This window comes from Diadema setosum, chromosome 7 (assembly GCF_964275005.1).
Source record: "Diadema setosum chromosome 7, eeDiaSeto1, whole genome shotgun sequence".
NCBI lineage: Eukaryota > Metazoa > Echinodermata > Echinoidea > Diadematoida > Diadematidae > Diadema > Diadema setosum.
In genome coordinates, this window is record NC_092691.1 from 40,539,636 (window position 1) to 40,566,849 (window position 27,214).

The 27,214-nt window shown below is 38.7% G+C and overlaps 1 protein-coding gene across 1 annotated transcript in view; it reads left to right on the plus strand.

The window, feature by feature from the left end:
- Positions 1 to 26,812, plus strand: part of LOC140230804 (death-associated protein kinase 1-like) — a 160,829-nt gene extending 134,017 nt beyond the window's left edge. The window contains exons 12-24 of the mRNA XM_072310944.1: positions 4,410 to 4,508; positions 12,701 to 12,799; positions 15,278 to 15,475; positions 16,201 to 16,398; positions 18,738 to 18,836; positions 19,277 to 19,375; positions 20,390 to 20,467; positions 21,158 to 21,377; positions 21,465 to 21,557; positions 22,693 to 22,887; positions 23,751 to 24,010; positions 24,907 to 25,095; positions 25,549 to 26,812. Of these exons, the coding sequence (XP_072167045.1) occupies positions 4,410 to 4,508; positions 12,701 to 12,799; positions 15,278 to 15,475; positions 16,201 to 16,398; positions 18,738 to 18,836; positions 19,277 to 19,375; positions 20,390 to 20,467; positions 21,158 to 21,377; positions 21,465 to 21,557; positions 22,693 to 22,887; positions 23,751 to 24,010; positions 24,907 to 25,095; positions 25,549 to 26,769 (3,048 nt within the window). The 3' untranslated portion in view covers positions 26,770 to 26,812. The remainder of the gene's footprint in view (positions 1 to 4,409; positions 4,509 to 12,700; positions 12,800 to 15,277; positions 15,476 to 16,200; positions 16,399 to 18,737; positions 18,837 to 19,276; positions 19,376 to 20,389; positions 20,468 to 21,157; positions 21,378 to 21,464; positions 21,558 to 22,692; positions 22,888 to 23,750; positions 24,011 to 24,906; positions 25,096 to 25,548) is intronic.
- The last annotated feature ends 402 nt before the right edge of the window (positions 26,813 to 27,214 follow it).

The following is a 27,214-nucleotide window of genomic DNA, read 5'->3' on the forward strand; positions in this document are numbered from 1 at the left end:
AGACAAGTTTCATAGGTATTTAAAGAAATCTGTGCCTCCATGTTTTGATTTTTGTTTGTGGCAGCCAGCAGGAAGTGCAGGTGAAAACTGACAGAGTCTAGACATGGAGTTGATAAAAGCATTCATTATGGTCTATAAGGGGCAAATATTGTTTAGTGTTACAAAGTGTATGCTGTGGGATTAGTTTATAGACCGAAGGGTTTGAGGTAAACAACGTAAGCGCCGTTTTGCCAGAGGTTACATGGATCCCCCCTTCCCCAATCTGTCTCAGTGTCCGCCTACGTGCTATCTGATGTATTCGTTGGGGCCCTGGCCGTCTCCAGTTGTCCCTGGTCTAATGAAACCAGACACCGTTAACACGAGTTGCATGATGTTTGGATGAATCACCGTGGCAGGGACCAACCCCAGGAAGCTGACTAAAGCTTGCCTCGCTCCATTAAAAAGAAAAGATGATAATAAAACAAAACTGGGAAAAAAAAAAATTCCCCAGGGACTCGACTATACTCGCCACTCGCACTTGTTTCATAAGGAGTGCGATGCTGAGATTTTTTCCATGACATCAGATTTTATGCATCATCAGATGAGGGCAGGAAACTTTTGCAGCAATTTTTTTTTTCCTTACCAAGACAGACGACAACTGGTAATTTCATGTATGGCCAGGGATGATGTGGCTAATCCTTTGCTTCAAATTTGACATTTTGAGTGATATCGCTGTGCATATAGAGATGAAAAGCACAGACTTTCCCTCTGTGAGGAAATTGATGCGGGACGGAATTGGAAGCGGTGATGGAAGGATGAGCATGTTTTTTCTCTGTCTCATTTCATTGTGTCTCTCGTCCTGTGATGAGGGTGAGATTAATGAACAGCAATTGGCCCACGAGAAGAAAAGAAAAGCAAGCCTAGAGATCTTGCTTGCTTCTGTTATTTTGACTTGTATCCTTCCCCCCCCCCCCTTCTTGTGTAGAATACATGGAAATTATGTAATGTAGCTAGAAAGGAGATTGCATAGAATTTGGGGGATTATAGATGAAGGAAAAACAGAAGCATGTGCAGCAGAAACAAAATATATTAATGTTGACATACGTAAGCATGGATTCGCTGCCATTACCCAGACATTCCACTATGAGATAGCTATTGACTCAATTTTACAGGAAGTCTAGATTTAGTGAAGTTACATCAAGGAGAAGGTTCTCCTTTTTTTTCTGACACGTTATGATGTTATACATTGACAGATTAGATCACTTCCATTGTTCCCTCCCCACTTCCCATCCCCCCTCCCCCCCCAAAAAAAAGAAATTAAACTAAACGTATCTCAAAGACTGAAGAACTCTATCTTATCCTGATCTTATTACTGAAAGCCGAATAAATAAGTAAATGCATGTATAATAATGATGATGATGATGATGATGATAATAATAATAATAATAATGATAATGATGATGATAATAATGATAATGATAATGATGATGATAATAATGATAATGATAATAATGATGATGATAATAATGATAATGATAATGATGATAATAATGGTAATGATAATAATGATGATAATAATGATAATGATAATGATGATGATGATAATGATAATAATGATAATGATGATGATAATAATGATAATAATAATTATAATAATAATAACAATAATAATAATAATACTAACAATAACAATAATAATGATAATGATGATGATGATAATAATGATAATAATAATTATAATAATAATAACAATAATAATAATGATAATGATGATAATATTGATAATAATAATGATAATAATGAAGAAATTTGTTTTAGGAAGAAGGGGGACAATACTGTATGTATATCAATATAAAACTAAAACTGCAGAATCCAGTCAGTGAAAATCACACGTTGTATGCAAGAGTGTGTCTGAAGTGCAGTCCTACGTGCTGTACATGAGTGGCTCAAATTAGAGAAGCGTGTAGCTATTTGTTAAAGTGGATACATATAATGCAGTAAGATGGTGGATTGGCATGAGAGAAAAAAAAATGGAGGATGCAGAAACTGAGAAACAGAAAAGAATTAAGCACACAGCTACACTGCAAAATTTCTCATAGTATTGAGGTTTTTAAATTGTCCCTTGTCCAAAAATACCAATAAAACCATTGGAAGTTTTGTTTTGTCATAGCATAGATTATTTGATCACTACTTGTGCCCATCAGAAGCAATGACCTAATTGAGAGGAACAGGATCAGAAAACTGAACAGAAGACCACTCACATATATTCAAGAAATTTCAATGACAATTGTGTGTATTTCTGTGTAAGTATTTCTACTTTATTTCAGACATGAAATGAGTGTTGCAACATGAAGAGATTCTTTTTTTTTTTTATTGTATGGATGAAAACAAACAATGCTTATCAGTTTCGCATAATTCAATATATACCCACTCATCTGACTGGGTCAAAATATCTTGAGTAGGAACAGACCTTTCTCAAAACGGTCATCTCAGCAGAGAAAAAAAAAATGCACCAAAATTTTTTTAGAAGGTCTACTTAGAACACATATATCTTCTTGTTTCTTACTTTATATCAATTTTTCTGTGCTGAGCTAATTTTACTCTGTCAAAGTTTATCTATTCTTCACTAGCTCTCTTGAAAAAAAAAAAAATCTCGTTATCCTGTGTGATTTCTCTTTACTTTCCCCCCATGTTTGTCTGTCGGTTAATCTTTGCTAATGTTTGTGTGATCCCCTGGTTGCCTATTCCTTATTAGTTTCTTCACTCTCTTTCTGCCAAAGAAAAATAGGCAACATTGAGAAATTTTCTTTAAAAATAAGGACATGGTTGTACTGGCAGAGTTCATAGTAATCATAATAGTGTAGCAATCATTTTAAGTAATATATTTTATGCTTTATCAGATTTTTGCCCTGATTTTTTTTCCTTTTTTATTTCTCACTTTCTTTCTCTCACTTTCATATTTGCAGGTTAATCTTACCTTCCATATTTCCCCCCTTTTTTGTTTTTTCCATCTGAAGTTACAAAATGCGTCTATTCTATCCACCTCCGTGGGGTCAGTTTACTCTCCCTCATCTTTTTCTGCTGGTTTGCTCATTTTCATTTCATTCCAGCCTCATCCCTTCTGCATCTCTGGGTTTTTTTTCCTTCCTCCGTCATGGCAAATTATCCATCCAGGTTTCCATGGTATTGAGCCCTCATAGCTTCTCTATGCCCACACATAGTCTGCCCCATAAAAAGGGCACTTAGTTGAATTAAAGAACAGTGCATGCTCCCACTAACCAACAAAGACTACCAATTAGGGAGCAGTTTATGGGGAGAGAGACACATTAAGGAGTGTGCATTCTCTTCGTGGATTCCACCAAAGTGGCATAAGTATACCAATATATTCAATTAGCATTCAAGGAGCTGCTATTAGCATTAAACTAACAAAGAATAAACTTGCTCTTTTTGAGTCATGTACATGCAGGTACAGGTAAATATGCCATAATGTACAGGCAGGAGTGACTGTGTTTTTGATACCACAGTATTAGGCATATGCTGGTATTTATTATAGCCACTATGGCAGGAAAACTGCAAGAATATTCTGGACATGATGCTTGGCTTGATGCTTGCTATAGGCTTGTGTTCATGTTTTCAAATATTGTATTTTTGATAGCACTTACAGTTGTATCTTACTGTTAGATACGTACATGTAAATGGCCTTCTGAAAAATATTTCAAACAGAAATTTGTTTGCTGTTGCGAAAAGAAATTTACAGTGATGTATGCCAGAATAAGTGCTTGTGATATACACGTAGTAAAGATACAAGGACTTATATGCTTATGAATATCACTGACGAACATTTGCGCAATCACAAAAAGTACTAGGATGCAGTACATTTCTAATACCTTTACACAAACTGTATGAGCTGGTTTACCAATGATGTTTGTACTCTGATGATGGTATTAAGCTACTATACCCATCTCTACACACTCGTTACACATCAGTACTCGGAATAAAGTTTGCATGCAGTAGTTGTTGCTATGCCAGGCAAGCCTTGGTCATGCATTTGGAGTCTGAGAATTTTGAATGTTAGTATTCTAAGGTGTATTCCATCAGAGGTTCCTGTGCTGTCAAAGTCACCCTTACTCGCGCTTCACAAGACCTCCTTTACCAACGACCATTCAATATCTTGGAACTAACTGTCAAGGCTGTTTGTCATTCTTTGTTGTGTTACAAAAGTCTTCTTTGTAAAACCGTCCTGGTATTCTCACCTAAGGCATCTGGTCAATTAGTCTTAGATTAGGGCCAGAGACCAAACACCAATTCATTAAACTCAATGAGTAATGGTTGAGAGCAAGGGTAAGTAAAAGGAGGAAAAATACCGACACTCTGGTATCGAATTCTCAGTTTGGTTCTCTCCAATCTTTCTCTTCTCTCATCCCAAACAGCATGGCGAGACAGCACTCCATCTGGCTTCAGGGTACGGTCATGTGGAGATTCTCCAGTACCTCAAGACCAAAGGGGCGACCATGGATGTCATGGACAAGGTAAGGGGGTAGATACCAACACCCTTTGGGGGAGGCATGCACCTGTTTCATTTGACATTCTGGAGGACTGCAGAGTTTTTATCTGCCACAACATTTGAGACGGTCAAATTCTCTTAAGAAACGGATGAGCAAATTGTCAACAGGATGTGAGAGTATATGTGCAGATTGGTGCACCATGGTCTTTTCATTTTGTACTTCTATTTCTTTTGTTAAAAATCACTTGTAGGACAGTGTACATTTCTCCAATGTCTTCAGTAGTGGCATTATTATTTATGTTTGGATTGCACTTCATATAAGAAAAAGACCAAACTCTTTGAATCTGTTTCAAAATCTAGGCCTCTAACAAAAAAAAAATGTGTAATCCTATCATAATTCTAACTTCATTTTCTTAAGGATTCAGGAATTTTAAATATATTTTTTCTCAGTGATTGTATAGAACAACTATGAGGCAGTTAGTAAATGGTATTTCTGTATGGTAGCTGCAAGTAGTCAAGTTCTTGCTATTACCATCCCCATTCACCCACTTCCCATTTGATCTGAAAAGAAGGGTTTCTTTTAAGTACACCTCGGGGGGAAATGGTTGTTTTTACTATGAAATCATAAAAATTTTGAACAATGCAATAGCCTGCTGCTATTGTTTCTCTTTTTTATGCCTCAGCCAACGAAGTGGCCGGAGGCATTATGTTTTCGGGTCGTCCGTCCGTCCGTACGTCCGTACGTCCGTCCCGTTTTGTTTTTGTTGATATCTCAAGAACCGTGAGGTGGTTTTGCATCAAACTTGGTATGAGGGTGTATCCTGGGGGGATGATACTTTGTTTGGATTTTAGGGTCATGGGGTCAAAGGTCAAAGGTCACAGGATATTTTGTGAAAAAAAGGTTGAAATTTCATGTTTTTCTCCATATCTCGCAAATGGTTCAAGGTATCTTCATGGAACTTAGTATATATGCATGTACCGATGGGCAGTGATTATCTAGGGAAGTTGGGGGTCATGGGTCAAAGGTCAAGGGGTCAAAGGTCAAGGTCAACTCCTCAAAATGTCACTGCTTTCCTTATATCTATGCAATGCCTGAAGGATTTTTTTTTTAAACTTGATGTTTGCATGTATAACCCAATATATATTCTGTGGGAAGTTTCTTGCCAAAAGGTCAAAGGTCAAAGGTCAAGTGAAAGTGCTAAATTGCACTTCTTCCTCCATATCTCAAAAGTAACTCAAGGTATTATCATGAAACTTACATATTTATGCATGTTCTACCTAACAGTGATTCTCTTTGGAACTGTGAGGTCAAAGGTCAAAGGCCAGGTTTAGATAATACTATTTTACCATTTGATACTGAAATTATACTTTTTCTCAATACCTTGAAAATTACTCAATGCATAAACTTATAAAAGTGTACCTGCACTCTGACGTTTTAATCATTCATCCAATTAAACCTAGTTCTAGGAAAGTGAACATTCAGCACGTTTGTGGCAAACCTGTCATTTTAATATTTTGCCAATTGTGTGAAACTTTTATCACACATTGTCAAGACATTGTACTATAGACCTATTAGGAGAACCATGCATTATGGCGGAGGCATACACCAGTCGCCGTAGCGACATTTCTAGTTCTCAATACCTTGAAAATTACTCAATGCATAAACTTAGAAAAGGGTCAAAAGTCAAGTAAAAATCATCAGTTCCCCAAATACCTGCACTCTGACATTTTTAATCATTCATCCAATTGAACCTAGTTCTAGGAAAGTGAACATTCAGCACATTTGTGGCAAACCTGTCATTTTAATATTTTGCCAATTGTGTGAAACTGTCATCACACATTGTCAAGACATTGTACTATAGACCTATTAGGAGAACCATGCATTATGGCGGAGGCATATCAGTCGCCGTAGCGATATATCTAGTTTTATTATGGAGTGAGGATAGAGCATTCATCATTATTATCATTATTTTATGATGATGACTGTTATTTTTTTTTTCCAATAATATCACTGCAGGAGAGTGTTTTGCCCACTTAGATAAAAAAAAAAAAAAAAAAAAAAAACAATTGCCCCCTTCCATTTGAGTGCAGACGTTGATGTGCTTCCGTGAATCTGACATTTTTGAGCTTGTTCAGGAAAGCACATCTAATTTGCTGCCGGAATAAAGAGCAAAATGCATCGGTGCAGGGAAAACAAGAAAAGGCTAAAAATGCATCTTGGGAGTACCCTACAGTGCTATTAAAGGGGTAGGGTTGATTTTGGAGGGGAGGAGCAAAAAAAAAAAGAAAAAAAAAGCAATGTGACCGTTACACATGTATGATGTTGCTGCTAGCGATTAGTAGTGGTATGAGACCTCAAACACATTTTCTACCACACTTGCAGTGGGATTGATTGTCTGAAATGAAGTCAGGTTTGCATCGAGAATGGATTCGAGTGTTTGAGGTACAGGTACAAGTAGGAAATGTTTGTGTGGCGACTCTACCTGGCATTTGTAATGGCTGGTCGCTTATTCTTCTTATTCTTCGTATGGCGCAATATTCTGCGTATGGCGCAATGTGCCAGGTTGATACCATTTGCTGACGATTGCTAGTCACTTTGAGTGAAACATGAGGGGTTGGCATCATTTGCCCATTTTCTGGTATACAGGTGTGTGGATGGACCACTTCACGAGGGTTGGTATCCTGCTCTTTGCAATGAATGCATGAAGTGGGATCATTTATGTGCATGAGTCCCTTGATTCCCTAACTTAATATGGGGCCTTCAATTAACATCCTACTGTATCTGAGGGACAGAGTGTTTTTGACTCTTACTAGAGGCGGGGACGGTGTGATTGCACACAACATTGCTCAGCTACACTCAATGGGTATCAAACCCAAGCCATTTGATTGTGAGGCACATGCGCTACTGACTGTGCCACCTCACCGCCCTTAGGACATATATTGTATACCTTCCATATAATAATCTTGAAGTCTTATACAGTTCACAACAATTAGATATTTTTAGGCTGTAAATCTCTGCACTCTTGCCATCATACGGCTGTCATTTGTGCCCCTCCCCCCGCCAAACAAGCAAACAAACAAACAAACAAATAAACAATGTGTGGTTTTGCATTGGAATGAATGTATCCTTTGCTGGGCTAGATAGGTAAGATGTTGCCAAGAACAGATCTATTTTGATTCCCCAACTCAAGACTCTAGATTGAGTGTGAGCTTCTGTCATACTTTTTTGTTTTAATCCCTGTAGTTGAGTACATCATGCTTGATTTGATCAATCATTTTATTGCATCACAGAAAAACAAACAAACAAAAACACAAACATGTTTTTTAAGGTCAAGTATGGAGGGCTGTCTGCTCCCCTCCCCCTTCCATAATTCCAAATGTCAAACATAATCTGAGACATATTGCATGACATTCAATTCATCATTCTGCGACTGATTCTGCATTAAATTCTTGTGCTCGGCACAACAGAGCAGTAAAAAGTGGATATCACTGGCAAAAACAGAATTAGGTTGCTGAAAGTTCAGCTTCTTTTATCAATCTTTGCTCACGAGAAAGAAAGACAGGGAAACGTGGTCTGAGGACCAGATTTGAGCAGTATATTGGCTGAGATTTTGGAAAGCTAATTAATCCTTGGTTATTTGATTCCTGAGTTTAATTTGCTCGTGATGATGTGACTGCAGGCACTACGTGTATGTTCCTTACCAGCTACTTTAGTCAAGTTACAGTCATGCAACGTGCGATTCATCAATCAGAGTTATAGGGAGAAACAAACTTTTTGACATGACATTAAGGAATTTTCTTCTTTCAAAATTGTATGGATTACTGACAAATGCTTATATACCACATGCCGATATGCTCAAGGAAACATGAGTATTGTGCAACCCAGGGGCCTCCATGCCAAGGCACTACAAAGGGTAACACCCCACAGAGTATATATCTCATACCAGATTTATGTGAATCAAATCAGACTGTAGTAGCTCTGACTTACACTGGAGGGGAAAATGCCAAGAGTGAATATTGTAAAACTTCAAACTTATAATATACAAGGAATTCTTGAAATAATTTTTGCCCACAAAAGAAATCCAAAAGAAGCACTATACATGTATGTAAGTGCAGGGGTTGTTTGTTTGTCCTTGTTTTTCAGGAATCTAATCATATTCATTGATTTATGATGAGAGTTTTTAGATGAGCATTCAAGGTTTTACAGGTATTGTCAAACATATGTTGTTTCTGCATTATGACAGAATGCTTGTCTAATATTGGAGTTATTATTTTGATTGTAAATGTTTCAGTTAAATGTATCACAATGCATTTCTTAATCAGACAGATGATTCAACAATTTCAAATTTTAGTTGCAAGATGCAGCTTTATATGTAGAGCTTTCTTATGTCTCTTTCAAAATACTCTTGAGGGAAAAAAAAATGTTTATTCTAATAAGGAGAGATTTCATCAGAAATGTGGTTGTACTTCTGAATCCCCTCAGCTTACTTGGACATCCATGTAGCATGGTCGTATAAACTGTGCTGTAAGGGTTTATATTCTTGGACTCCATTTTACTGCATTGGCTTGCCACTATTGGATCAGCAGTTTCCAGCAGCCTTTTTTTTTTTTCCTTTTCTTTTTTTGCTACACTTAGTTTATATACTTGAAAGACAAGTACAAATGAAGAATTTGTTGCTGTGGAAGACCTGGTAAAGTGATGCATTTTGATAGTGCTGAAAAGGCTAGTATAGCCAGCATTGAAGACATTCAAAATTGCATTGGATAAACAAGACTGTAGTATGGATTCCGCCCAAGGTCTCATATTGTGTGGGTGCCTTCAATGAGGTACGGTACTGAAAGAGGGTTATCTGCCCATTGGCTAATGCTGTAATGTTCTTGTGGGATGGCATCTCCTTACAGCCGAAGAAAGCATCGCCATGACGACCCTTCCATTCTGCTGATTTCTCGCAATGTAACCGAGGCAGTAATGGTGGCAAAATGCAGTCTTGTCGAAACAAAACGCTATTCAAGGATTTCCTTCCCATTGCAACCTTTCATCAGAATGAGAGAGAAAGAGAGAGAGAGATACATGAAGAAACATATAACCTGGCTTCCTCCAATGTGCGAATGAAAGCAGAAAATCGTGTCCTTCACTTTCAATACATCGGAAGTCTTGCAAAATGATGCGTGGAGCATAATGAGGGCTTTAGACAAGTCAGCGAAGGTAACCCAAGTTATTATGGGAAGAATGGAATCATTTCTGGCTTGCACTGTCGAGACTGAGCGAGAAAGAGATAGAGAGAGAAGGAGAGAGAGACAAGGACAGACTGAGATGAAAAAGAGGAAGATGTTGTTTTGGCATTGGAATTCCTCACCATCTGCTGTCATTTTAAAAGAAAAAAACTCTCCCAAAATATCGGTAGGAAACTGGGCTTTGCCGATTTGATTTTATAGCGAGTTTACATTAGGATTGTGTAATGCTCTATTATTAAAGACAAAAGCATTTCTGCTTGATCATGTCAGTGTCTATGCAGAAAATACATTTATGCAAACAATGTAAATTTTTTGTCTTTTTACATACATGATACTTTTGTAGTATAATTCAAACCATAGGTATGTGCCCCATACATTACATAATTTCATTGTGTGTCTCTGTTCAGTCATTTTAAAGGTACTAGCCCACATTTGCAAACCCACGAAAATCAAAACTGCATAAAACAGGTCCAATATGACTTCAAGTACAAGTTATAACAGTAACATACCTCACCTGTCGCTCTTTTTCTATACCATTCGATAAAAGAGAGAAAATCATCGTTTTAAAGGGTGTGTACAGTTCTGGTCGAGGTGAAGATTTAGCTTTTAACATTTTGTGAGATATTCAGAAACCACTCTATGAGATGTCAAAGAGCATGCAATTCTAAGGGATATCAAAAGTTTATTCGATGAAAATCGGTTTTGAAATGGCTGAGATATCCAAAAACATGGTGAAACAAAGAGATACTAAATAAAGTTGGGGCATGTCGCCTTTTATTATTTGCACTTTTTGGGATATCTCAGCCATTTGAAAACCAATTTTCATCAAATAAACGTTGAACCCTTCTTAAAATTACATGCTCTTTCATATATCATAAGAGGCTTTTCAGTATCTCACTTAGGAATGTTCAAAACATGAATCCCTACCTCAACCAGTACTGTACGGTCCCTTTAAAATCAATTTTCAAACCAGGTCAACCCGACCCAAAATCGAATTACGAGCGCGGGCTATAGCTACGTACATTGTACATGTAACACGTACGTGGACCGGAGCTAGCGAGCGTTATACGCATGCATACGGATTACGGTGTATTTTCATTTATTTTTATGAAAGTAATGGACTAATTGGAACGAAATTTTGCACAGGTGTTACTGCAATCATACCCAAACTCCATGCTAACTATGAGACCAATTGCTGCAGGTTTACAAATGTGGGCTAATACCTTTAAACCCTCAGACATAAAACCTTGTACACATGGGTTGAAAAAGAAAAGGAATGGTAGGTTGAAATATAATTTTCTCAACAGAGTAAAGTGTACACCTGAAATAGAATAAAGCATATTGCTACCCACAGGCCCGAAGTTCGTGTGCCATGTTTTCCATAAATCCTTTCTATCATGCAAGTTCATTCATGAAGTTGACTCTTTTAATCTACCATGCAATAATACTCTAACTTGCCAAGTTATTTCCCTACTGCTTAGATTATTCCCCTAAGGCTTGATCATTAAATGCAAAGGTTAACAACCCATTGATATGTACAATGCCATGGACAATGCCATGGTCCTCTGTTAATGTCTAGGTAATGAGATAGCGCCAAGGAGAATTACATCAACCCTTGCATTGACAGTGTGAGTAAAGTTTGCAGACATCTAGTATATGGATTAGCAGAGAAAGCAGACCAGTAGAAGTGTTGCCAATTTGCAATTAAAGCACAGTAAGGGTCAAGGTTTATTCAGTGGCAGCTGACGCCGCATGCTGAAATTAAATTCCCAATGAAAACGTACAGATCATGATAGAAATGTACTTAGTCACATGATTGTATTTGTTAAGCTTTTCTGGCAGTATACTCCCCCTGGTACATTCATGAGTTGAATGATAGTTAATCAGCCAAATAAAGCAGGGCTAAAGGTGATGTGCCCTTTTTCTTTTGAAAGCAAAAATTTTCCACCATATTAACCTGTTGAGGATGGGCTGATTTTGTTACAACACGCATTTGAATTCCCATAGACACATGCTTGAGTATACTCGGGACTCGTCCTCAACAGGCTAACATAATATAGGAATTCCGCATACACCTGTTAGCATTGAAAAGAATACACAGAGAGACATGCAGATACACGTGTACGTCCCCCAGGGATGGAATTGATGAATTCATTATTGCTGGATACCAAGATGATGAAAGTGAGATGTCAGCTTGGATGTCTTTTTTCTCCCATTCAGAATGAGGTTGAAGGATGCACTGAATGATGAGGGTCTTTTGGAGAAGGATGTTAGGGAATGAATATTTTTCATGAATGAAGAGAAATAATACAACTTTAGAGAGAAAGAGAGTGAGAGTGATGAAAAGGAGGGATAAGGGATTTGGGAAATTCCAGATACAAATGCAGCAGAGGTAAAGAGAATATCATAACTGTCTAAAGCAATTCACTCATGTTGCAAGTAAACATTCGAAAAGGGAATAACGGAGTAGACAAGCCTGTGTATCCGAAGAAGGACAGTGTTTTGAGAGAGTGATAAGATGAGATGGAATGGGAGAGAAGAAAAGAGCCGAAAATGAGCTGTGCTTTGGTTGAAAAGCCCAAATTTAACCCGTTGAGGACAGACTGATTTTTAGCAACACGCATTTCCCATAGACCCCTGCCCAAGTATACTCGCGACTCGTCCTCAACGGGTTAATGAAGACCAAGGCTATTAGGAATTTTATGTCATTAATATTGCTGTACAACTTACTCCTGTCTGCATTAAAGTGAATGCAATGCAAAATAAACAAACAAACAAACAAACAGACAACCAACAACATGAAGTGATGGCAGGGGGCTCACCCTTGGATATGATCAAGTTGTCTTGTACTTCTATGTTTGTTTGTTTTTTGTTGCAGTACCAAAGATCCATGAAAAGATGGTATTTTTGTTCCATGATGCCTTTATGCATTCATGAGTTTCTTTATCCATGTTCCTATATTATTCTATTTTTTATTTTCAGCACTGTGACAATGCCATGTACTGGGCAGCCAGGCAGGGACAACTACCGGCTATGCAATTTCTGAAGGAGCAGGGATGCCCTATGGATGCCCAGAACAAGGTATGTTCCCATTTCTGTCATGATAATTCATATTTTCGAAGTCTAGGAATGTCTACTTTTGTAAATGATGATGATAAGACATGCTGATTCGGTAATCCTACTAGTGATAATAATTTGTTTTATCATCTTTATTGTTATTATCGTTATTACATGATTACTTCTACTATTACCACTAACTACTACTATCATTATTGTCATTACTCTTATTATCATTGTTATTATTTCTTGTTTCATTATTATGACTATCATTCTGATCATGATCACTTGACAGTATTGTCATGATCATTATAATGATAAGTCATACAGTTCTTCTAGGCAGAGGGTGAATTCATCCATACAAATTATATTTAAACCTATTTTACTGTAGAAAGCATTTCCCAATCTTGACTTTCTTTGTAATGATCCTTACCATCAATCCTTATCTTCAAGGCACCATTGGAAAGACTTTGTTCCCTTGATTATTAATTCATTTATTGTTCAAAGTGAAAACAGATGTTGGCACTTGGCAAAACTTGGATAGGGATGATTGTGGTGCCAATTTAATGAGAATCAAACTTCAGGGAATTTGACAATATTGCCTGCCAAGGGACATTTAGTGCATGAAAAAAGAAAGGATCGAGAATCAATATCATGTCATCTTTCATCTATAGCTGCCAAAATGACATGCCTGGAAAGTGAAAGTGCCACTATCTCTATCCAACATTCCGTTTTTACTTTCCTTTTAGGTAAATTCCTGCCAGCATGAGCTTTCATGTAGAGCTAAAATCGGTGCATTTAACCTGAGATATCATGGAAATGCAGTCAGTATAAAACAGGGAGAGTGCATCAAAGTACACAAAGTACTTTGACATCCTACAGATGTTAAAAAGATAAGCTACTATTAAAGAGTGATGTTATTGTATGTTTTCCAGAACAGAAATAAAAAAACAAGAAAAGGAGAATGGTGGGAAAAAGAAGAGAAATGTAGCATGCATAAAATATGTCCATAGCATAAAATACCTTTTTGAGTATTGGGTAGCTGGTATAACAAAGGGTAAGGATATCTGTAGTAAGATCATGTTATTTCTTTCCTTTTAGACAGTATGTAGAATAATCAGAATCAATTTGTAGTATTATATTTTCCTTTCTCTTATATTGCCATGTGTTCATGTATTGTTTCATACCAAAGCTGGTGATGTACTTCACTACAGTTATAAAAAAGATTAACAAACCAATTGTAGCCACCAATACCTTTACAGGGTCTGTACTATGGTATCATTATTGTTATTATCATTGATATTGTGAGAATTACATTATATTGATAATACTGATGATAATACTAATGAACATTCAACAACAATAACAATAACAATTAATCACAATCATAATCATAATAAATATGGTAATAACGTAAAACAATAATAATATTGATTTTGTTGTATTTATCAGTGTTATCATTGTCCAGTATATCCATAACCACAGAAACATAGACAGATAAATGCAAATTGATTCAGGCATGTTGATGGAGCATTACTATTAAAAGGAAGGGAGCATAGTGAGATAACCATGACGGGAAACGTTAAAGGCACACCTTTCAGGGGTGCCTGGGAAAGAGTGTGATGTCATCGTCTCCTAAAGCCAGCATACCGTCTGCCCAACCCTGCTTGAATGCACTGTTAGCAGTGTGCAGACCCAAACCAAAGTACAGGGTATCTGTTATGAGAAGTGATGAAGGGAAGTACAATGTAGATGGGATAGTGAGAGATATCATGAGTTACAGGGAGAGTATTCAAGAAAGATAGGAAGAGAGAGATGGACAGAAAGAAGAAGAGAGCAGGATGGAGATAGAGAGAAAGGGAGAGAGATGGAAAAATAGCAGGAGAGACAATCTATACTCATGTTTATAGATATATGTGTGGGTGAGAGCTAAAAAGTGTGTAGGTATGATGTTTATGATAACAATGTATGTGAATTTGTGTATGTATGTGTGAGAGAAAGAGCTAGGGTGGGTGTATGCATGAGAGAGAATTTGAGTAGGTGTGGTTATGTTTTGATATCTGTGGATGTGCTTTTGACTGTTTGTGTGTACAATGTGTACAGTGTGTTTGTATGTTTGTGTGTGTGCCTGTGTATGTGTGTGTTTGTGTGGAGAGAGTGAGAGAGAAAGAAAGAGAGCAAGAGGCAGTCAAACAAGACAACATAAAGACTGGTGCATATTACCCCTCTCATTACTGTAGCCATCTTGTTTGTGTACAATGTCAATGACAAATATTGGTGGTAGTCATCAGTGGGTTAATGAACCAGTCACTAAAGCATACTTACATTTGTAGTATGAACATGATAGTTTATAGCAATCAAACAAGTTAGTACCAGTTATGATATACCCTCCCCCCCCCAAAAAAAAAAAAAAAAAAAAATCAAATGTAAAATGTAACACGAACCTTGCATATATCTATTCATATATCTTTTTTGCATCTCTGTTTCCATGGTAACCTGAAGACGGGTGAGACTCCCCTGCATGTAGCGGGGCGGTACGGACAGGTGGAGGCGGCTCAGTACCTCTGTGACCAGGGGGTCAATATGAACCTCGCTGATGAGGATGGCGAGACACCCCTACACATAGCGGCCTGGCACGGCTACACCAACATTGTACAGACACTATGCAAAGCTGGAGCAACACTCGACCTCAAGAACAAGGCAAGTTCACTGGAGCTGGATACAGCATCTAACTTTGCTGTACATTGTTGTTGTTTTTTCTATTATGAATGGACATAGAATGTGATGCAAAATATGTGGTGTTTGTTTGTTTGTTTGTTTGTGTTTGTTTTCTTTCATTGGGTTTTGGAGACATTGTGGTACTAATGAATGATCAAGGAAAAGTAAAGACTTAATAATTGTGGTATCAATTTTATGTTCCAACATCTCTTTCAATACCTACATTGCAATAGTAGGTTTTTTGATTAATTTTAATGCTCAGCAAATTGCTGCCTGTTCAAACCTGAAATTTTCAATTATGTGAAAATCTTGTTTCTCAGTATTTGAACTATTTTGAACAAGTGGGTCTAAGATGTGCCTCAAAATGTATCTGAATTATTTTTGTAATATGCCTATGATGAACTCAACATTATTTTAGGAAATGATGAAAATTATAATGTTACATTATACCAGGTATGTAAGTTCTGCCATATATGAGGTTTGATGGTCTTGTGCCTAAGCTATAATTTTCTGTTTTTCTGAGCTCGTCTACCAACAACATAATTCTGCAGACTTTTGTGCTGAATGCAAAAATGTACATTCCTTCCCTCTTCTTTAGGTCAAGTGATGATGTTTTTTGCATCCACAGCAACCTTTGTACCAGAGACTTGCATGTGAGATTTATAGGTGATAGCAATTGGTATTAATCTTTTTTGTCTTTCTCACAGGATGGGGAGACAACGTTGCTGTGTGCAGCGGCCCGAGGCCATTTGGACATCGTCAAGTTGTTGGTGGAAACTGGAGCGCTCCTGAACACCATCGACAAACACGGCATCACCCCCCTCCACCACGCCGTTCGGAGACAGCACTACGACATCGTGAAGTACCTCGTGGACTGTGGCTGCGATGTTAATCTACAAGACAAGGTACTGCAGCTAGATTTAAGCCAATGTCTATGTTTCAGATCTAAGCACAACAGAGAAACACTACTCTATGTAATAGCAACCACTGAGATTGTGTCATACTTGTTCATGCTATCAGTAAAATCTTTCTACGAAACCTTTGGTACCAGGAGGTTTGTGGGCATTGCCTACAAAATCTGTCCCTCTATTCACTGAGGGCACCTGTGAATTCATGCTGTGACTGTATGTGAGACTGCATCGTAAATCCACCAAAAAGTCACCAGACATGGATATTTAGTTAAAGGCTAGACTCTGAATGAGTAGATTCTAAGCTGTAAAAGGATATATCTCAATTAAAATGAAGTTTCCTAAGCTATCTAAGTTGTGAGAAAAGTGCACATTCTGGAAAAGTGTTAAGTGAGAAAAGAGGCTCTGAAATTAGTGTCTATTCCAAACCTACCCTACCTAAGCTTTCGAACGCACATTTTCATATGCTGGATCTGTTGTCTGGAATGCTTTACCAAAACAACTCCGCCTATGTGTTTCAGAAGAAATGTTTAAGAGGAAACTCAAGACTGAACTGTTTCAATTGTAACTATGTTTTTTTCTATATTTTGTAAATGTCATATATTGATTGTACTTTCATCAGGTCCTGTAAAAGCGCTCAATAAAAAATAGTTATTATTATTATTATTATTGTTATTATTATTATTCAAGTATTGTTCAACGATTTTCTTTTTCTTGGGAGGGGGGAGGTAAACACATAGCTACAGGCATTTCTGAAAATGAAGAATAGAAAAACAAAACAGAACAAGGGGAATAAATTTAAATGTGAGTTTTTGTGACAGATCAAATGAAATGATAATGCTGAACTTAGTGCAGTGCACGTGAGCAAGAAACGGTTTGGCTTGGGATGCTGGCTGCTCGGCATGCGTGGCTGCAGGTGTCTGATCACTATCGCATATCATTAGGTGTTGCGCATCGCTGCAGAAAGCTCTCTCACAACATGAGAAGCAATTACCACACAGTGTGAATACTCATGCAGTACATGTGGCCATGTGTTTTACATATCATTATGTATGCATCTTTGATTCTAGTGCTGAATATTGCTAATCTAACATTATCCAGTGTGCACCCCCCTCCCATATCTTTCATGGTTTACATACTATCAACTTATCTAATTTTGTTGGCTATGATGCATTTTCACTCTGCTGCTGTCCTGCTCTTGGGAAGAGCTAGACTTTATGACTTGTAATTCTTTCACATTGTTTTAAAGCAATATGAATTGTGTACTTTTGATGATATATTAACTTTTGTTTGATAAAAGTGAAGTATGACTGAATTGAGTGAATTGAGATTGGAGGATTCATTGTGGTGGTTGGGGGAGGGGAAGATAGGAATTTAACATGAATATTCATGCAGGGTAAATTTCAGTGGTTAAAGCTCGGAATGATACAGCTGAAGCCCTCTACTGAAGTTTATGTAATGCTAATGATATTAAAACTTAGGGCAAATAAAATACATATTAATGTTGAAAGCAATACAATCATATTGATACAGAAAGCATTAGAATCATATTAGGCGCGGTCAGACTGGCAAAAGATTGAGAAGTTTAGATCGCAATCTTTAAGATCTCGAAGTTTTGCCAGTGTGACCGCAAACTTCCTGCGAAACTTCCAGCAAAACTTCTCGATCTGTTTGCGGGCGGTGTCCCCGAAGCGCGAGGCCATTGTCATGTACAGATGTGCATTGTTACGTCGCAACAGTGTTTAACCCACTGACGGAGCCACCCTGTGAAAATAAAACATATAAATAAATTAAATAAATAAATAAATCACAAGCCATCGGACCGCGCGCTCTTTCTTGCGCGCGTACCAATGGCCCAAACTTCGCGATCTTAAACTTCTCGATCTTTTGCCAGTCTGACCGCGCCTATTGATATAGAAAGCATCAGTAGCATAGGGCTATCGGTATTATATGCATGATACATTTGTTTTGTTTTGTTGTGATGGGAATGCCAAAACTATGATAGACATTGAACTACTGTCTATCATACAATAGAATATTTTACTGTTTTTAATTTGTGACATTCTCTACCAGTGAGTTAAACACCATGGCCCCATTTCATTAAAAAAATTGATACGATGACAACTTTTGCTGGAATGACAATTGTCATGGTAACGATGATAACCCAGCTTCCTGATTGGCTGTTGCTATATAGGAAGTTGCCATTCCAGTAAGAGTTGCTATCCTCACATCTTTTATGAAACGGGACCCAGATGTTGTCAGAGGGATTTGAGAAAGTTGTCTCCCAAATCTCTATTATTATGGCAATCTGTACTCTCCTTCCTCTCATACGACAGCTTGGTGATACACCTCTAAATGTTGCGTGCAAAGAGGGCGCCCTTCACCTCGTTGAGATGCTGCATGCAGTGGGAGCCAGGAGAGACATCGTCAACAGGGTGAGCTGAAAGATGGAGACTCCACTCCTGTAGATTTCTGGTCACTTTAACCCATTTAAGACTAGCCCTAAGTATACTCGAGCAAGTGTCTATGAGAAATACTTCTTATAGCAAAATCTGCCCATCCTCAATGGGTTAAGCAGTTGTTTATGCTGCTTGTTACAGTGATTTCTTGCCATCTTGTGTTGCTGCTAGAGATGGATCACCTTGTGACAATTATCTTCAGCTTAGAATTGTAGAGTATTCTGATATGTTTTGCAATTACATCATAATTTTATGTATGCCACGGCAAGTCATTCAAGATGTATCTGAATTTGTAGCACTTTCTTAAAAAGACAATGAAAATAATTAAATAAATAAATGATTTTCCTGACAGAGTGCTGAATATATTTTGCAGTACCAGTGTTTGTACTAATGGGTCTTGTTTTCTTGTCTCACAGCATAAGAACTCTGCCCTTCACATGGCAGCAAGAGGTGGTCATATCGATGTCGTGCGATATCTGTGTCTCGCAGGAATGCTACTCCACCAACGCAACCAGGTGAAATTCAAGGAAACAAAAGACAAAAGTTGCTCTTTGAAGAATGCAATTTTAGTTTCTAGCACCATTAGATTTCAGCAGAATTGCAGTCCTGCTTCTTGGAAACTGTCCATAGTAATTATGGAGATCATCATGTCAGGAAATTGAACGGGATGTGACATTTCCTTTTGCTTTCACCCTAAACCATAGAGTCAGCAAAGTAGATTGACTTTGCTGCCACCACCATGTGTTTAGATGCAGCTAAATGATTCACTACATTAAACTGAATGAAATGAAACAAAATGTGAGCATTTTGAGAAAGGTGATAATATTTGTTGACATTCTAAATCTCTGTGAGCTCAGGCATATTCAGGAAAGAAGTATTCTACTCCTTTGAAACAATTACAATGAAAGTAGGAATAGCAAAAGTATAGTTCATGTAGTAGTTGTAGTAGAAGTAGTAGTAGTAGTGCTAGTAGTCCTAATAATTACTAGTCATAGTAGTAGTAGTAGTAGTAGGAGTAGTAGTAGTACATGTAGTAGTAGTAGTAGTAGTAGTAGTAGTAGTAGTAGTAGTAGTAGTAGTAGTAGTAGTAGTAGTAGTAGTAGTAGTGGTAGTAGTAGTAGTAGTAGTAGTAGTAGTAGTAGTAGTAGTAGTAGTGGTAGTAGTAGTAGTAGTAGTAGTGGTAGTAGTAGTAGTAGTGGTAGTAGTAGTAGTAGTAGTAGTAGTAGTAGTAGTAGTAGTAGTAGTAGTACATGTAGTAGTAGTAGTACACGTAGTAGTAGTAGTAGTAGTAGTAGTAGTAGTAGTAGTAGTAGTAGTAGTAGTAGTAGTAGTAGTAGTAGTAGTAGTAGTAGTAGTAGTAGTAGTAGTAGTAGTACATGTAGTAGTGGTAATAGTAATCAAGCGTATATTGTTGTTGAGGAAGAAATTAAAATGAGAAAGAAAGAGCAGAAGAAGAAGACAAGAATCAAGATGAAAAGGAGAAAAAAAGTAGAAGATTTTGATTGTTTGTATGATTGATTTGTTGACAGGATGGACTGACAGCCTCACAGCTGGCTAGTCTAGAGGGACATGAGGAAGTGGCAGACATCCTAACTCAGCTGGAAGGGGTAAGATATTACAGATAAATGGGTGCATGATAAATGTACAAACTCCAAAGACATTTTTAATCAAAATATTGTGGACCAAGAACAGAAAAAAAAAAATTAATACCAGTTTTTGGATTACACAATGCTGGCTTACTTCAGTCTGTCAGTACTTCCAGATTGACACAGGTGTGTCAATTCTTTGTACTGACCAGGGTGTATGTAGGAAAAAAGAGGGAATTTGATACATGCTCAGCATGATGGGCATGAATACTTATGATGTTGGCTCATGTTATATTCTCTACATGCCCTGGAAAATACACGATAAAACATCTACACCTTATATCACTCTGTCCTGTTTCATAGATATATATGCAGAGCTGCCAACTAGTACTGATTTTCAGTAATTTCTACTGAAATTGGAGAAGAATACTGAAGGTTGCAAGCAAATTACTGATTTTAGAAATCATTGTCTGTGATATGTTCTAGTACACCGTTAAGGATTACTGATTTTCACTCAAAAAAAGGTGCAAATTACTGATTTTCAGCCATCAAAGTACTGAAAGGCTTTTACAAAAGTTGGCAGCTCTGTATATGTTTTTGGGGTTCATTTGTTTGTTTGTTTGTTTTTTGCCCCAAACCAATATGAATATAGAGGGGCAACCATCTGAAACATCCCATACCATCCAAACTTCTTTCTCTCTCTGTCTCTAGGCAAAGACCAAAGATTTGTACATCAACCAACTTAACAGTACCTCAGGCCCACTGCATCGGATCCGCGTCAAGGTCCTGGGCCACTCGGGGGTGGGTAAGACTGCCCTCATAGACTCCCTGAAGTGTGGCTACTTCAGAGGACTCTTCCGCAAGTCCCGCTCCAATCTAAGCATAATGAATGCCGGCCGCAGCTCGCCGCGTTCCCCTCTCAGCCCCCGGAGTCCAAAGAGCCCACGCAGCCCCCTCTCGCCGCGGAGTCCGACATTCAGTGGAAAGAAGGGAGAGGGAGGCCGGTTTTTCATGGAAGGACTGAGGAGAAAGCAGTCCTCAATGTTCTCCAGCTTCGAGGGGGACTTTGATGGAACCAGAGGCATCGAGTTCACCCACGGCAACATTCCTGGTAGGTGGAAGAAAGACTTTTTGTTATGTTTTGTTCGCTGTGTAAAATGCCCTTCCAGACCGCATGCTCCCTTTGCATTTTCCACAATGGAACCTGATACAAAGTGTGCTGCATCTGTTGCAATCTTTTGTGTTTATGTGCAGCTACACATATGTTCCATTACTCTACAATCAGAGCCGCCAATCACTGTCTTTTAACCAGCTGAAGACCAGACCCGAGAATACTCAGGCAGATTTCTTTGGGAAATACATGTTACTACAAAATCAGTCCGTCCTCAATAGGTTAACAATGTTTACTTTTCTTTTATTCCTCAGAAATGAGAAGAGGATATTTTAGAGATGAAAAAATATTTTTTTGATTTCCTTCTAGAATTTTATTGAGCATGCTTGATATATTTTTATGTCAGTTTTTATTTTGAATCCAAAATATGATTGTTGCCTTCAAAACATTTGGTTTTTCATGTACTAGTATGTTTCTTGATCTGCCCTGCAGATGAAAAAATAGGGGAATCCATCAGTCCTGTTTAGGGGTTGTCAAATGGAATGTACTGCAAAAGCTTCACTTGTCACTTGTAACTCACTCCACATACAATCATCTTGCTTCATGATTAGTTCCATTGAGGTAAAGCTGAACCTGAATGCAAGATGGAGGTGTACAAGGGGTTGACTGCAGGACATCCTAATTAAAGGTCCAGTTTACCTTTGGGAGTAGTGATTTCAAAAATTTTCAAGATATCACATTTGATGCATATGTGTGGGTCTGTTGTATCACAAAACATCCTACAGTATAAAATTTTTGCAATAAAGACTAAAATATGAGGAGAAATCAGTGTTTTTCTCAATAAACCGTAACTGTAGACGGTTTGATCCTGAAACATTTTTATTATAACTATTGTTCACAATTTGTGCATTTAACAACACTTAGCATCGATTATACGGATTCAAATTTTTACAGTGGTAGTTTCTAGCCCTTACTCACATTTTAGAACTATTTTGAAGCACTAATGCTGCATTTTTGTTTTATCTGCAAATGGTAAATTATGCCTTTAATGCTTCACAGTATGATTTCAACACACAACGCACATGCACATGTCAGAGATTCACGTTTTCTGTCTGTTGTGCTCTCAATTCTCAAGGTGCCGGGGACTTCACCTTCATGGAATTCTCAGGCATTGACACGTACCACACAGCCTTCCCTCACTTTCTGACTGACGAGGGCGCTATCCATCTTGTAGTGTTCAGCCTGGAGGACCCGTTTGAAGAGCAGCTCGCTCAGGTCACATACTGGATGAATGTCCTTCGATCTCAGCTGCCTGCGGCTGAGCCTGTCGGTGAGCAGATCACCTTCTGCTCTTTAAGTCTTTTCTAATCTTTCCAAAAGCATAATTAACTCTTTGTGTGCCACGTTTACACGCCTGATTCATTTGACACTCAAATGCACAACCCTGCCCAAACCAATCGATAATTCACCAAAAGGCCACAATACAGTGACAGCTTCACTCCTGATTTCCATTCCCCATACAGATAGTTTGCATTGCATGGTGACTTAATGTTTTATTTCACAGGGGTTTCAAGTAAATTCTTATTGTCTGTCACAGTTCTGTCTATCAAAACCACGCCTCTCAGACCTAAAACAATAACAAAGATAACGGCCATTTGTAAGAAAAATAATAAAAAATTTGTCATAAAATTTACATCACAGCAAAGCGTGGACTTTTATCTACAACTTTCCTCCTGCATGCTTAGCATAAATGCTTCTTATAAAAAGTTACATGGCTTTGGAAAAAAAAAAACCTTTTCAAAAAGTGCTGTGTTGCGGTCTCAGAATAACATGGCACACAGAAGATATACACTGCGGCACACATGGAGTTCATAATCTTTTAGATTTCAACATAGAGGTAGAGACTATCAATTGTGCTATTGTAGATCCCATGCCAAATTTCACCCAGCAGATCCTCAAAAGATTACAATCTGTCAAAAATTCAGGTTGCCGTGGCAGCATTCTGGCAAAAAACATTCCATGGTGAACATAGAATATACATTGTTATCATGGTAACTGCAGTGATCATCATCACTCCAGCAGGTGAGGTAGTGCACCCTCATATTCTCTCCACAAAGATCAAGATGATAGTGTGATGCTGCTGAGCTTCCATCATGTCTAAACTGTATGTCTCCCCTTCCTCGCACTGTCAAGGCTATTGTGGGAAGTACCAGCAACACATGAAGATTGCCCTGGTAGCCACTCATGCTGACCAAGTCCATTGTCCCAAGCAGCCGTCCGGAGAGATGGTCAGCGGGGAGGGCAACATCGTCCTCTATCAGACCAAGAGGCTCTTCGGCCGCCTCTTTGACATCTGCGACGTCCTGTTTGTGGTCGACGCCAACAATCCGCATTCCAAGGACGTGAAGAATCTGCGGTCACACGTTTCAAATCTTCGAAATTCGATTCTGAAGGTAAAATTTGTGGTTCAGGCATGATGATTGTGAAGACAATTTTGTTTTGATTATGATTCAGTCTGTAGAATCATAACTGACAATCTGGCTGCTGATGCATACTCTGGAGGTAATTCTGCCTATTTCTTGGGTATAACAGAAAGCAGTGAAATATAGACTCTTGATGACTACGGCAATTGTATATTCAGGAATTACAGCCATGCACATACACATGTAGAGTGAGAGTTGTATTTATCTGCTTTCCAAAATGCAAGTTGGAAAGATGGTACATGTAAATGGGTTTCTAATCTCTCAAATCTTGTGTGCCCCTTCAGTTTTGCCACAATATTTAGAACCATATGACTTTTTTTTTCACTTTTGCTCAGGGCAAATTTATCCTACCCCAAGGACTATATAAACCATTAGACCAGAGAATGCATCATAATGATAGGTTAAGAAGAAGACTGAAATAAATCACAGTTGTTTTATTTGCAATAGTAGTAAAATACTATATGTGGTATAACCTGCAGTGCTTTTATTTTTGCAAACTTTGCGAGTTGTATGGAATTTGTGAAAATATTGCCTTCCTATAAACATACATGCATGCATTGTAGATCTTTTGATAGATGGGAAGTTGTCAACCTTTCTCTTGAAAAGGGACAATACTTCGTTTTCATTCCATCATTGTGGTTCTTGATCTATAATTCAACCACTCATGTAAGTTTTACAGTTCTCAAGTCAGAAATATCATACACTGGTGCTCCTGAAATATGACAGTATTTCTTCTTACCTCTGATATATGATATGATACTGTGATGATGAAGAAAAGACTCAGCAGTTGTCCAGAACAGAGTGCAAAAATCTCAGGATAGATTGCACCGTGATGAAAATTCATCTGGCGATCATCTTTCATGCAGGGTGAGCCACCTGTTTCAGTTCTCTGTGAGGCTGTCATCACTACACTACCAGCCTGGAGGAGAAACTTTGCCAACTTCCCTGTGTTGACATGGCAACAGTTCACAGAGGGCGTCCATTCCAGCATCAACCCTCTAGCCGGCCACACCCATCTCAGGGATGTTGGAAGGCAGCTTCATCTCATGGGAGAAGTAAGACTCTTGTTTTATCATGATAACCAAATTTTTTTAAACCCAGTGGTATGTAAGGTGGTTGATTTTTACAATAACTATATAAAAGGGAATCCAGATAGACATTGTCAAATGTATGCTGACTGGACTATATGATATTAGTCTTATTATTCCAGTACACTGTTTTAACTGGACAGTCCTCTATTATTTCATAGATTTGATTTACCATCATAGATGTATGTGTACTTACTTTAATGTTCTCTTTTAAAGTCTTGTTTTTTGAATGTAGAATCAATACACAAAAGTGTTTAAAGTGAATGACAAAGAGAAACATTGATTAAAATTTACTGATTAGTGTTTCAGTACCAGGAATACATGTATTATGTTGTGGATGAAAAGGGAGCCAGAGAAAGAAAGCTCTATAAAGCTTAAAAGCTGTCATACTTTTCATTTGTTATGAATCCTGCTATACAGGTGCAGTGTTTCAGCAGTGAACTCCTACAAGAAGTCATGGTGATAGAACCATCATGGCTCTGTTCTGGTGTCATCAGCAAACTCCTGAGCCACGATGCCACCGAACAGCCGGAGGGACAGTACAGCATCCACTACATCCAATCCCTGTTTCCGGAGACGGACGCCATGGACATCTCCCAGCTCATGGAGGCTATGGACATCTGTGTGCACGGCACAGTGTGCGAGATCCCGGCTGTCATGCGCTGCCCCGCCCCAGAGGGCATCTGGGAGAAGGAGGATGAGAATGGGAACTTCCGGGTGTACGGTGGAGTCAGGATGCAGGTCAGCGACTGCCAGACTATCCTGCCCTCTGGGCTCTTCTCCCGCATCCAGATGGCTCTCAGGAGAGGATTCCAGCAAGAAATGGAGGACACTTCGGACAATGAACTCATCTTGTGGAGGGAAGGAGCAAAGTGTTCCAGTGGTAGCATTGAGGGACTGGTGTCCATGTCGCTGGATGAGTGTGCCATTGAGATCAGGGTCAGGGGTTACAATGACACCAGGCAGGGTTGCTTCATTTTCCTCGAGGATCTCATCCACCTTGTGAAGCTGGTTCTCACAGACTCATACCCAGGCCTCCCCCTCAATTTACACGTTCTGAGTCCCATCCAGCTCTCGTCTCACGAGGAACCGGTGATGGCTTACGACCCATGCTTGCTCTTCAAACTCCAGCTCAGTGCTAACAGGACAGTCAAGAATGAGATTGGAAATCAGGAGGAGGACTTTGTGGACATCTTTTGCTTTGGCTCGGAGCCGGTGGAATCCAATCTCATCGCGGGTGTGGACCTTCACGTCTCGGAGCTTCCATCGCTGACGAGGAGACAGGTCAGTATGATGCTTGACCCGCCGGACCCAATGGGCAAGGACTGGTGCTTGTTAGCTGTAGGGTTGGGACTCACAGAACAGATCCCGATGTTGGACACGCTGAACAGAAAGTGCGGCCCCGACGAGTCGGACAGCCCCACAGAGAGACTCCTCCAGGAGTGGGGAAAGGATGCTGCCAATACCGTCGGCGTCCTCCTCCGCAAGGTCAAGGACCTCGGACGAGAGGACGTCCTGCGGGTCCTGATGCAAGGCGCCCCCCTCTACAAGTTTGTCCCCGACCCAAGGGCGCTGCAAGAGGGTGGAGGGGGGTCAGGGATGGGGTCCAATCACTCCAGTAGTACAGTGGCTTCCAGATGAGAGCTGAATCTTTAGGGTATGGCGAGACTCTTTCCTGATGCAATGCATACGTCTATACCCACTATTGCTTTGATGAAAAAGTCGTCACATGACACTGAATTGACAAGACTATTGTTATTTTATATGCCAGATCATAGAATGTAGACATTACAAGGAGATAAACTTTAATTGTCTCTTGTTTTTTATGCAGTCATGTACTTTTCCCTCCAACGTAAGAGGTCTGTGTATAATTCTTGTCCATTTTCATTCCATGTGATAATCTATGTTTCCCAAAGCTGTATATCTCATTTAACATTCTGCATTGAAATAAACATAGCACTTTATAAAGCAATGATTCCCCCTAGCTAGAGTAGGAGCATAATCTTTTCCATCAACACAATCTTTTCAAAACATTGCAGCAGAATATTCATGACATTTCTGTCTGTTTTATATGTTTCAACTGTAG